This window comes from Urocitellus parryii, chromosome 6 (assembly GCF_045843805.1).
Source record: "Urocitellus parryii isolate mUroPar1 chromosome 6, mUroPar1.hap1, whole genome shotgun sequence".
Classification (NCBI taxonomy): Eukaryota; Metazoa; Chordata; class Mammalia; order Rodentia; family Sciuridae; genus Urocitellus; species Urocitellus parryii.
In genome coordinates this window covers 152576661-152590115 of record NC_135536.1, presented here as the reverse complement: position 1 = coordinate 152590115, position 13455 = coordinate 152576661, and the positions used below count along the sequence as shown (strand labels likewise).

The 13455-nt window shown below is 35.8% G+C and overlaps 1 protein-coding gene across 2 annotated transcripts in view; it reads right to left on the bottom strand.

Moving 5' to 3' along the window:
• Nucleotides 1-13455, bottom strand: part of Napb (NSF attachment protein beta) — a 45203-nt gene that overhangs the window by 3729 nt on the left and 28019 nt on the right. For both annotated transcript variants that reach the window (XM_077799420.1, XM_077799421.1), the window contains 5 exons: nt 10305-10360; nt 10027-10111; nt 2337-2441; nt 1305-1373; nt 861-911 (listed from right to left, as the gene is read on the bottom strand). In XM_077799420.1, coding sequence (XP_077655546.1) covers nt 861-911; nt 1305-1373; nt 2337-2441; nt 10027-10111; nt 10305-10360 — 366 coding nt within the window. The remainder of the gene's footprint in view (nt 1-860; nt 912-1304; nt 1374-2336; nt 2442-10026; nt 10112-10304; nt 10361-13455) is intronic.

Genomic DNA, 13455 nt, shown 5'->3' with positions numbered 1-13455 from the left:
TGCATTTCAATGCATTACCAAAGAATAAAATAACAGGATGAGATTAGTTTGGGAGGAAAATTTAAATAGGAAAATATTCCTTTTCCCTATAACTTCAGGGATATGATGAACATATAAACAGAGGACATTAAGAAATCCACTTGATTCTAAACATAAGACAGCAAAAGATGGGAGAACAGGAAGAAGACAATCATAAAAAACAAAACATGCCAGGCACAGTGGCAAATGACTGTAATCCCAGTGACTCAGCAAACTGGAGCAGGAGGATCACAAGTTCAAAGCCAGCCTCAGCAACTTTGCAAGGCTCAAAACAACTTCATGGGACCCTGTCTCAAAAAATAAAAAATAAAGTAAAATAAAAAATAAAGGCTGGGGATGTGGCTCAATGGTAAATCACTCTTGGGTTCAATCTCCAGTACTAAAACAAAACAAAACAAAAAACTATATTTGTGTTATTTTATACCACAAATATAAAAAACCCAGTATATGGTTTTTATATTTTCAACTGTACTTTAACTAAATTTACTTTATACTTACTTATAGATGAGATAATTTTCAAAAATAAACATTAAAATAGCTATATAACAGTATGGGACATTAGCCCCTGAAGTAGCCTCAGAGCTATATTAGTTATGAGCATAAGTCAAACAGGACTAAATACTATTGGAATTTCAGCATGGTGCTTGGTTAAAAGACTGTAGGCTGTCTGACTTGTGAGATATATAACACATTACTTGGAAAACACAAATGGAGGTATGGAACTAAAATCACATTTAAATAAAAGTCTAGAACTCACACAATGAAAGTTTCTATAACATAAACCTTCAAAAAATATATCATATTCCAAAGGTAAAACTTACTGCTTCAGTGTAAGCTTCACTGTTCTGTTCTTCATGAGCTTCTAGAAGTTTCTGGAGACATTAAAAAAAAAAAATGAAGAAATTAGGTTGGCTAAGGCCAAAAATGTCCCATTTGTAAATGGATACTTCAACCCAGAAATAGCCGTGGTATCATACTGATGTTGCCAAGCATCTTAAAAAGTTGAAGAAATTTAAGTATAAGAATTATCCAAATTAGGGGTCTAGCTTTTATATTAAAATTTTCACATTGTTTGTTTCAGAACACAGCACTGACATCGTTGAACCTCATGACATCTGAATACCTATTATGAAAAAGCAGGACAATACCAGGCCCCCTTAGCAGATTTATCAATTAAAATTTCATTTTAAAGCCAGTCCCACTTACGGTGTTGCAAAGTTGTTGTTTTTTTTTTTTTTTTCCTGTAAAGTTCTGTTATTACTTACTTTCAATAATTTACATTCTCTTGAATCAGTAAATGCTGGAAACATTTCCTCATATTTCTCAAGGGCAAGCTGAGGGAGGAAAGACCACTCATCAGTGTCAGACTTGCTAAACTAGGAAACAAGATTTCAATTTTCTATGTACTTCAGTAAGATTTATCTACAATCCCATTTAAATGTTTAATAAGTTAGACCCAACATCAGAATCAACACAGAAACCTATTTATTTTTGAATTTTCAATTTTAATTGAGAATAAATTTCTAAACTTTTTTTTTTTTTTTTTTTTAATTAGGCTGCTGTGAAGACATTATGGTCAAAATATAATTCTCAAAAGGTCACAGCCAGGTGTGTGTTCATCCATTCATGGGAGAACACTGTATAAACACCAAATAAACCACATTTAGATTACTGCTTGAGGTTGAAGGACTCTAGAATATTTTTCTCTCAGTGGCTTTAATTCTGCTCTTCAGTGAACACCAAGGCTGCCTGGGTCCTTGCCTTTGTCTTCACTTTGCATTTCTACTTTTTCCAATTTGCATTCTAACTCCATTTCTAAGTTTTCTTTTTTTTTTTCTTAAAAGAACATTATTCTATTAATTGTCTCCCTCTTAGTTCCCTAATTCTTTTCAAAAGCAAAATTACTTAAGGAAAATTTTAAGTATTGTTTTGGTAGTTGTTAACCATAAAATTTTTATTATTATTTTTTGGTACAGGGGATTCAACCCAGGGATGCTTAACCACTGAGCCACATCCCCAGCCCTTTTAAAATATTTTATTTAGAGACAAGGTCTCACTGAGTTGCTTAGAGCCTAGGTTGCTGAGAGGCTGGATGGCTTTGAACTTTTAATAATCTTCCTGCCTCAGCCTTGTGAGCTGTTGGAATTACAGGTAGGCGCTACTGCACCTGGCCCAAAATTATTATTTTTAATTTGCCCAGTTTAATCTTGCTACTACCAATACCCACATGAAATGACATCAAGAATAACAGAGTACCTGTTCTCAAGGATAAACCATATCAGAAAAAGACTCCTTACCTTGGCATTCAACTCATCTACTATAAAGTGACAGAGAGCTGCTTTAAAGAAGTAATCTTTTGCACTGTACTTCAACAGAGGATTATCCATAGTATTTGCCCCAACCTAGGCACAGAAAATAAGGTTAGATTTAAAAGTTTTACCTTCTTATACTAAACAAAATAATTCTGTTCATCCATCTATCACTTTTTAGAAAATATTTGTGCATTTTATGTTAGTTTAGCCATGGAATACATTCTTTTAATCCAATGTCAAACAATAAAAAATTTTATTAGACAAGTGCCATCCTGTGAAAAAAAAAAGACTCAGAAGAAGACTTCTGCTTCCAGGAAGATGAAGATATATTTTCTCTTATTCTTCCCACTAAGCACAACTAAAAGCAATGGTCATTTTATATAAAACAAATATCTCTGAAAGGTAAACAGAAGACAGCACATCAGCTAGGACCCTTGAGATTAAAGGGAAACACAGCAATGGGTCTTCTGGGTTTTTTATTTCCTGATATTTCAAATATGGAACTGAGAACCCAGAAATGCCTATAGGTGCAGACCAAAAAAAAAAAAAAAAAAAAAAAAAAAAAAAAAAAAAGGACAAACGCCTGCTTCCTCTAGACAAAGGACTAGGAAAGGTTCAAAAGATAATATTTAGACAATAAGCACTCTCTTACAGCCACGCACCACAGAAATGTTATGGCCCCATCCCTACTTATATCACCAAAGGTTGAAGAGGGAGCATAAATGTCCATTTCTGTATGACTGTATGGAATAGCCCCTAATCCTGCCAGGGTGGTTTGCGAGGCCAAACAGAGAATAGAGATTTTATTCCCACCTTCCACCTCCCACAGAAGCAAAGAAAACCACATGGGGAGACTGGAGTCCACCTGCACCCCGCAGGATCAGGGTGCCCTCCAACTGCCACTGGTGAAGAGGGGTCAGAAGAGGTTTAGTGGAGGGAAAAGACTTCCATTATCATCAAAAAGGCACAACCTCAGTATGGTGCTATTGGAGACCAAGTATTGAATGAGGAATGCTAACAACCTCTGTCCAAGAGGAATGAGGGTTTCCATTCATATATTAATGGAGGCCTCCTGGGGGGCCTAAACTTTTACCTGCACCAACATTACCCCAACCTTCTGCAGGCAGAGGAGTGTCAACGAAGACAAGCTTTTCTTTTCTTTTTTTAAAGAGAGAGAGAGAGAGAGAATTGTTTAATATTTATTTATTTTTTATTTTTTAGTTCTTGGCGGACACAACATCTTTGTTTCTATGTGGTGCTGAGGATCCAACCCGGGCGGCACACATGCATGCCAGGCAAGCGCGCTACTACCGCTTGAGCCACATCCCCAGCCCGAAGGCAAGCTTAGTTTGTTTTCTCAATAGAAAGGAAGCAATGAAAGAAGGAATCTTAGAACAAGGGGAAGGAAGAAAAAACACAGGAAACAAAAATGTAAGTAAATATAATAGCTTTCCTTCTTGAGTTTTCTAAATTATGTTTTATAGTTGAAGCAACAATTCTTTTTTTTTTTTTTTACACTTAAATACATACAAAGTTTATTAAAAATAGGTTGCAACCGAAATACAGTAGAAATGGAAAACTACAGCAGTTTGGATTTTTCCCATAGCAATGCACATCATGAAAAGCACTTTTACACATATTCACATTTGACCTCATCATCCAGGGATGGCCAAATCCACCGTTGTCTGGGTTTGACAAACACACAAATATCCCTGTTTGCACTCATGCTGTGTGTGTCTGTCTCCCACGTGTGACGGGCAGTTATCAGCACCCGTGTTTCTCTAGGCAAGGTGTGGATTTGCCACCTGGAGGCGCCAGTGCCCCTGAGACACCAGGAGGAGCTTGCTTTTTCGGGGGCAAGTGTGCAAATCCTTCATCAGCTCTCGGGACCATTCGACTCTTACTTACAGGGGGAATGGAGAAAGCACACTTTCAAATAAGAACCCTGATAGACAAAAAAAATATTTACACTTGTACTTTGGACATTTTATCATACAACTCATATTAAAGTGGTTTCTAGGGCAGCAAATGCCTCTGTTCTATTGAAGCAACAATTCTTTTACTGAAAGATGTGGTTCTAAATATATGCACAGAAAATTCATAAGCCATATATATTGAAGGGGGAGAGCAGAAGAACATAAAATGAGGTAAGATCTCTGTATTTCACTGAAACTGATAAGACTGTGACAATTTATGTAAATATAATATAATACAGCAACCACTAAAAAGGCTTTTCCAAGAAATATATTCAAAAACACTATAGAAAACAACAACAACAACACAACAACAACAACTCCACTCTAGCCCACAAGAAGGCAGGAAAAAGAGAACAGAAACAAAAGGAACAAACAAAATCCGGGGGGGGGGGTGTCCCCAAAACCAAAATCCCCTAGGACAAATAGAAAGGAAAACATAAAATGGAAGAATTAAGACCTGATATAACAACAATTACATTAAATGCCTATAATCTAAATACACAAACTTAAAGAGAGAAATTAGCAGAGCAGATTTAAAAATATGACCCAACTATAAGGAACTCAAAAAATTTACATTGATTATAATGACATAGGTTGAAAAAAGGGTAGAAAAAGTTACGTAAACATTAATTCAGAGAAAAAAGAGGACAGAAGTTAGATAAAGTACATTTTACAACACAGAAAATTACCAGACAGAAAAAAATCATATAGCAATAAAAGGGTCAATTTTCTTTTTTCTTTTAAGAGAGAGTTGGGGAGAGGGCTGGGGATGTAGCTCAAGTGGTAGCACGCTCGCCTGGCATGCGTGCGACCCGGGTTTGATCCTCAGCACCACATACCAACAAAGATGTTGTGTCCGCCGAGAACTAAAAAATAAATATTAAAAATTCTTTCTCTCTCTCTCTCTCCTCTCTCACTAAAAAAAAAAAAAAAAAAAAAAAAAAAAAGAAATACTTTAAAAAGGGTCAGAATCAGACAGAGTCATTAACATCAAACCCAGGGAGAAAGAAAAACAGCCTGCTCTGTTCTACAAATAATACTGAGTACTTTCCCAAGTGATAAGGAACAAATGTATGTGTAGACTAATCACTTAAGTTACCTTTACCTTATAATACTCAGTCTCTTGTGTGGAGACTTAAGGTAGTAAAAAAGCATGCAACACATGAAGAAGAATAGAAGAGTGCAGGCACAACTGAAGTACCAACTTTAAATGTGATGATATCAAGAGACCAAGTTCCTGTTAACCCAGTAGATGCCATAAAAGCTGCACACATTATCCTTTGCTTGAGCCAACCTAATAGTCTGCTCAATGTTGTTTTCCTTTTGGCTGCAGCAGAAACCTCCAATAAGAAGGCTTGTTCTTGTGACACTGCCTTTGCCTGATTCTTCTGGTAGAGAACACAAGAATCCACCAGGTCAGGGACAGAACTAGACAGAAAATCAGCATGTATCCAGAGTTCAAGGATACTCATCAACCAACAAGATCTGACCAATAGTGAGAATAGACTGCCCAGCAACATTACACCAAAAACACATGGCCAAGACAGACCATACTCTTGAGCCCAGAAACAACCCATAATACATAAAAATGAAAACCACTAAAATGTGTTCTCCAGTCACATGAATCAAACTACAAATCAACAAGAGAAAAGACTAAAGGAGGATCTCCAACATTTGGAAATTAAATAAATGATCCATGAGTTAATGAAATCCCAAAAGAAATAAGTAAAAAAAAAAAAAAAAAAGAGTCGGAGTAAAAAATACAATAATGAATCAATCATGAGACACATTCAAAGCAGTGTTGAAAAGGTATTTGAAATCAGTAAAATGCATAGACGACAAAGAGGAGAATCTGGAAACTAAGCATCCACTGAAATGTTCAGGAAAAAATAAACAAAAGAGCAAGATAAATCCAAAGAAAGTATCAGAAAATAATGAAGACAGAAATCAATACATGAAAACAAAAGAACAGAGAAAAATCACCAAATTCTACCAAATGTTTAAATAATAATATCAATCCTTTACAAACTCAAAAAACAGAGAACACTAACTTATTCTGACATCAGAATTCCGTTGATTCCAAAACAAAGACATCACAAATAAAGAAAAACTAAAGATCAATATCCTTTATGAATATCCTCAATAAAATATTAACAAACTAATTCTTGTAGCTCACGAAAACAATTGCTTACCATGGCTACACGGTAAAGAACTAATGTTGCCCAAAGAGAAGACTGACATTTGCCTGTAGCTCCTGTGACATTACCTCTAAGCTCTGGAAATGTTTTGCTAAAAATAGTGTCACTGTTAACCTGAGAGATTGATATAATGTGGTTCAGGCCAACCTAAAAACTCAGGATACCAGATTCAGGTAAACCTCCTTGGTTGACAACAGCCTAAGTGCATTTCTCCCACATCGCTGTCGGGAAAAGTAAGGGCTATCTACACAACTCCACTGGTAGAAGTCAACTAGAACTGCTATATCTGGAGCTCTTTGGAAACATCCCATGAGATTCTCCTTTAGCAGATTTTAACCTGTATCATTCTGCTGTGATAAACCATAACTGTGATTACAATAGCTTTCAGTGATTTTTTTTAAATTTTTAAGTTGTAGATGAACACAATGTCTTTATTTATTTATTTTTATGTGGTGCCCAGGATCAAACCCAGTGCCTCATATGTGCTAGGCAAGCACTTTACCACTGAGCCACAACCCCAGCCCCGCTTTCAGTGATTTCTGAGGCCCTTTAGCGAATTACTGAATTTGAGGGTATTCTTGGGGACACTGAAAAACTTTGCTAAGGAGGATTTGTCCAGGGAATGTGAGTTTGGGTCAACACATGAAAATTACTGTCATATGCCTTATTAATTAAATGAAGGACAAAAGCTGTTGCTTGTCTCAATAAATGCATAAAAGTATTTAAAAAATATAACATCCTCTAATGAGAAAAAAAAAGAAAGTGGAACAAACTAGGAATAGAAGAGAACTTCCTCAAAATGATAAACATCAATTTTTAAAAGCCCACATCTAACATCATACCTAATGCTGAAAAACTGAAAACTTTTCCTCTAAGATAAGGAATAAGACAAGAATGACTGCCCTAGTCATTTCTATTAAATATTGCATTGGAGATTACAACCAAGGCAATTGACAAGAAAATGAAATAAAAGGCTTTCAGATTAGGGAGAAAAAGTAAAACATCTGAAGATGAAATGGTCTTATACACAGAAAATACTAAGAGATCCACAGAAACATCTATTGGTGTTGACAAGTCCAGCAAGGCTGCAGGATCCAAGAATGATATGCAAAAATCAATTATATTTCTATACGTTTTACAAAGGAAATTAAGAATGCCATTCCTTTGCAATAGCATCAAAAATATACCTAGGAATATATTTAACTAAGGAAGTGCAAAACTTATACGCTGAAAACTATAAAACATTTTTGAACAAAATTAAAGATCGAATTAAATGGAAAGACGTTCTGTATGGGCAGATTCTTAAGACTTAATAGTCAAAATGACAATACACTGTGAGGGTTAATTTTTTGTTAACTTGAATACACTACCAGGCACCCAGATATTGGTTAAACTTTATTCTAATATATCAGTGAAGGTGTTTAGATAGGATTAACATTTGAATCAGTACAATGAGTAAGAGAGATTTACCTATTGAAGGCCTGAATAGAATAAAAGCTAATGAGTAAAGGATAATTCATTTTCAATGCCTGACTGCCGGAGAGCAGAGACATTAGTATCATGCATTTGGACTCAGATTTGGACTGGAACTTCTACTATCTGCTTTCCTGGGTCTTCAGCCTCCTGACTACATCTTAGACTTTTCAGCTTCCATCATCATGTGAATCAATTCCTTCAAATTTTCTCTTCTCGGGCTGGGGTTGTGGCTCAGAGTGCTTGTCTAGCATGTGTGAGGCACTGGGTTTGATTCTCAGCACCAGATTAAAAAATAAATTAAATAGAGGTATTGTGTTCATCTATAACTACAAATATTAAAAAAAATCATCTCTCTCTCCCTTCTTTTTCCTCCATGCATATGTATGTGTACAATAGCATAACAATCTTGAGAAAGAACAACAAAATTATAGGACTGACAGTTCCTGATTTCAAAACTTCCTCTAAAGATACAGTAATCAAAATGAGGTGATACTGGTATAATGGTATACAGATCCCAGAAATAAATTCATAGACTGCTGAAATAATAAAGATGAGAGTTGTAGGACCATTCAATAGCAAAGTCTATTCAACAAATGGTGCTGGTGAGCTGGAATTCCACGTGCAAAGGAATGAAGTGAGATGCTTACCTAATATGCATATAAATAAATTAACTAAGAATGGATTAAAAACTTAAACCTAAGTGCTGAAACTATAAAACTTTTACAACAAATCACAGGGCAAAACTTCATACCACTTAATCTGGCAATAATAATCTGACACCAAAATCACAGACAACAAAGGAAAAAAACAGACATATTAGACTTTATGAATACTAAAAATGTTTGTGCATCAAAAGATGACTAATTGAGTAAAAATGAAACCCACAGAATGGGAGAAAACATTTGCAAATCACATATCTGATAAGGCATTAATATCCAGAATACATAAAGAACTACTAAAACTCATTACCATATCAATCCAATCAGAAACTGAAAAAGGACTTATCCAAAGAGTGAAAACCTACTCAATGAGAAAATATTTGCGAATTATATTATCTAATAGGAGTCAATACCCAGAATATACAGAGCTCAAAAAAAAAACAACCCAATGAAAAAGTGGGTAAAGGACTTGGCTAGATATTTCTACAAATATAACAATGTTCAATAAGCATGCAAAAAAGATGTTCAACATCACTAATCATTAGGGAAATAAAAAAACAAAACCATAAGGAGACATACTCATTAGGAGAGCTATTGAAAAAAACAAGCACTGGTGATGGTACATCAAAACTGGAATCCTTGTGTTAAGACTGGTGGTAATGTAAAATGGTGCAGCCACTGTTTGAGTTTCCCTAAAGGCTTACCATATAGCCCAGCAATTGTAATTCCATCCCTAGGTATATAACCAAGAGAACTAAAAACAAACCCCAGAAAAACTAACTACAAATGTTCATAGTAATATTCTTCTTCTTTTTTCTTTTTTTGTGGTACTAAGGATTGAATCCAGAGCCTAGCCCATGCCAGGCAAGTGTTCTATCATTGAGTCATATTTCTAGCCCCATGGCAGTATTTTTTTTAACAGCCTCAAAGTGGAAACATGGACATATTCCAAATGTTCATCAACTGATGAGTAAACAAACTATAGAGTATCACTTTCTGTGATAATGATGAAATATTGACATAGGTTACAACATGGATGAATCTTGAAAACAATATGTCAGGAATCAGTCACAAAAGAACACATGTTGTGAATTCCATGTATATTAAAGGGCAAATCCATAGAGACAGAAAGTAGATCATATTTTCCTGGGACTGGGAAGAGACTGGAATAAGGTACTGGGCTGATTTTGGGATTCTAGATTTAAACAGTTGTAATGGTGATAAAACTTGGGAATATACTAAAAATGAATGAATTTTACTTATTTATATATGTGAATGATCTAAGTAAAAAGAAAAATGAAATATAAAATTTAATTAAAAAAAAGATCATGAATGGCTTATACTGAGGAGACATGAGTATTCTCACCTGCTCATAGATCTCGATGGCTTTCTGGTACTGTTCAAGTTGTGCAGCATATGCGGCCACCTTCAGCAGACACTTGTTAGCTGAGCTGAAATCAACAACCAGAGCAGAGTAAATAACAGTCCAAAGGAAAATAACAGTCCAAAGGAAAAATAAAAGATGTGTATGTTTCAACCCTGGTATATTTGCATTTGGTACAAAGACACTAACATAGTATAATGATGATTTATCTTTTTTTCACACATAATAAAACCCATATAATATTAAAAAAAACCACTTGCCTGTTAGATTCTTCTCCCTTGTAATAATCTGCAGATTGTTCATAATGTGCAATAGCCTGAAAATACATACATTTTACTCACATTTGTAAATTACCTCAAAGAGTTGCATTTTACACTACATCTCCCCCCCCCCCCCAATAAATCAATCTATTCCAGTGGTAAACCTTTCACAATTCAGCCAACTTTATTTAGGGATTGCACACCTCTGTAGGGCTCCTGGCAGAAGAATGCTTTCTATCCATCAAAATCTTTCCTTCCGCCATAGCAAACCAACTTTTCTAGCCTCCACTGCAGACAGAGGTGGCCATGTGATTAGTTCTCTCCAATAAAATAGAAACAGACATGCTGTGGCCACTTTGAAGCTCAAGCCATATATCTTACTTTTTCTGAATCCTTCTCCAGGTCTTTTCCACTTCCCATAAGTTAGAATGGCAATCACCAAGTCCAGAATGACACTAAAGTCAGACTTCCTATATTGATATTGGAGTGATATTGAAGAAGGCAGAACTCTGCTTCCTAAATATTCTTAAAGGGAGAAAACATTCCATCCCTAATGTGCCCATCACTGCCAAACCCATAATAGCTACACCGGATTGCTATTTTTGAAAGATATGAAATTCCATTATACTTTAAGTCTACAGATATTATTGTAGCACAGATTACTCTAATACCATAAAAGTCTTTTTTTTGGGGGGAAGGGATACTGGGAATTGAACCCAGGGGTATTCTACCACTAAGCCACATCTCCAACCCTTTTTATTTATTTACTTTTAAATTTTTGAGATATGGTTTTGCTAACTTGTAAAGAATCTGTGGTCCTTGTATTTTAGTCTCCTTAGTCACATGAGTCATCTTGAACAACATTGTGCCTTCAATCTAAAACGTGTGACACTCAATTAACCATCAAGTAGAAAGGAAACAGAGATTCCAAGCCAGAAATCTAGAAGCTCTTATAATATTGTGGCAGAAGATTAAGGAAATTAAGCAATAAGACAGTTCAGAAGGTAAAACAGGTGTCTATCAGAGCCTGAAACTCTATGCAAAGTCACTGGAAAGAGATACATTATGATGTATGTTGCTATTTTCAGCAAGGTTTTAGATGTATAAATCCTGGAAAAAGCAATGACTTCTACATCTCAAATGGCAAGAGGTAAGTATGTACAAGGCTTTAAATCAGGAACCTAGCAACCTTTTTCTGTAATAGATCAGATAATAAATATCTTGGGGTTTGTGAACCAAACAACCTCTGCTGCAACGATTCAGCTCTCCTGTGGCAGCATGACCAGGAACAACATATACATAAGATGTGTGTCTGTGTTCTAAGGAATCTTTATTCATGGACAATGAAATTTCTAATTCACATTATTTTTATGTGTCACAAATGCTTTTCTCCCAATAATTAAAAAACATAAAAATCATTCTTAACTGTGGGCATATAGAACACAAGTGGTACATTTGCAGATCCCTGTCTTAAATGACAAAGGTTTCCCATTAAGCCTAAAATAGGGAGCAAGCAGCATGCAAAAATCAGATTAAAGGTGTTGCCTTCCCCAAAACTGTATTCATTATTTTGATAGCGTCAAGGCAGCTCTTCATGGGTTAAGAAACAGGCATAGGAATAATAAAACAACAAATAAAACAACAGGCTAGGGAATTATGTTAGAATTCCACATTGGAATAGGGAGCTGACAAGAAGCAAATAGAACTGGCCCATAAAGTCCACAGGCTTCTGCCTTCCTGCAGGAGGTAGTGTCCAAGAGCAGAGCAACTCTGAAGTAACGGGAGGTATGTGGCAGGGCCAGCACTATCCTAGTATCTGTATTATGGAGCATTCACCTTGAATAATTTTCAATAATTATGTTTGAGTCTATTGTTTCTGTCATTAACTATGCTAATTAATATGCTCCTGAACAGATTTTTCTCAGTGTTATTTATAATAAGAATAGCTAGATACAACGTAAGTGGTTAGATATGCTGGGCTATTGGACTATGATTGAAAGTAAGGAGTAGAAAGCATTAAGATGGAAAGTTCTTCATAAAATACTAAGTTTTAAAACAGTTATCAAGCTGGACATGTTGGTGCATGCCTGTAATTCCAGTGACTGGGAAGGCTGAGACAAAAAGATCTCAAGTTCAAAGCCAGCCTCAACAGTGGCAAGGCACTAAGAAGCTCAGTGAGACCCTGTCTCTAAATAAAATGCAAAACAGGGCTGGGGATGTGGTTCTGTGGCCGAGTGCCCCTGAGTTCAATTCCTGGTAACTATCCTCCCCCACAAAAATCCGCCACAGTTATCTGGGGAGTGATAATGTCCAAATTATATTGTTATATTGCGTTCATGTATGAATATGTGATAACAAATCCCATCATTATGTACCAATGCACCAATAAAATATGTGGGGAAAAAAAACCCTACAGTTATCAAAGAACAGATACACTGTGATCTTCTTCTTCTTCTTTTTTTTTTTTTGAGAGAGAGAGAAAATATTTTAATATTTATTTTTTAGTTTTTTCGGCGAACACAATGTCTTTGTTTGTATGTGGTGCTGAGGATCAAACCTGCGCCACATGCATGCCAGGCGAGCATGCTACTGCTTGAGCCATATCCCCAGCCCCACTGTGATCTTCTTTTTGCAAGTGTACACTCATACAGAAGTGTCTGGAAGAATATATTCCTTTGGAACACTTCTCAGAGTTATCATGTACACACAAGTGGGATTATCTGGTTGAATATACATCTTCTTCCACTGCAATGTAAGCTCTGTGAGAACAGGTACTGGGGCTATTGCTCAATATTATATCCCTGAGCTTACTATAATGCCTAGCACATGACAGGTGCTCAATGAAGAGATGGTAAGGGAATAAATGCAAATGACATCACAAATAAAGGTGCCTATTAAACTACTGCCAATATTTTGATTAATATGAAGTACCAGAAGAAGTTTTTTTTTTTTTTAAAGAGAGAGTGAGAGAGAGTGAGAGAGAATTTTTAAAAATATTTATTTTTTTTTAGTATTTGGCGGACACAACATCTTTGTTTGTATGTGGTGCTGAGGATCGAACCCGGGCCGCACGCATGCCAGGCGAGCATGCTACATTCCCAGCCCCAGAAGTTTTTCAATAAATATGATTAGTAAAACAAAAACCATCTTG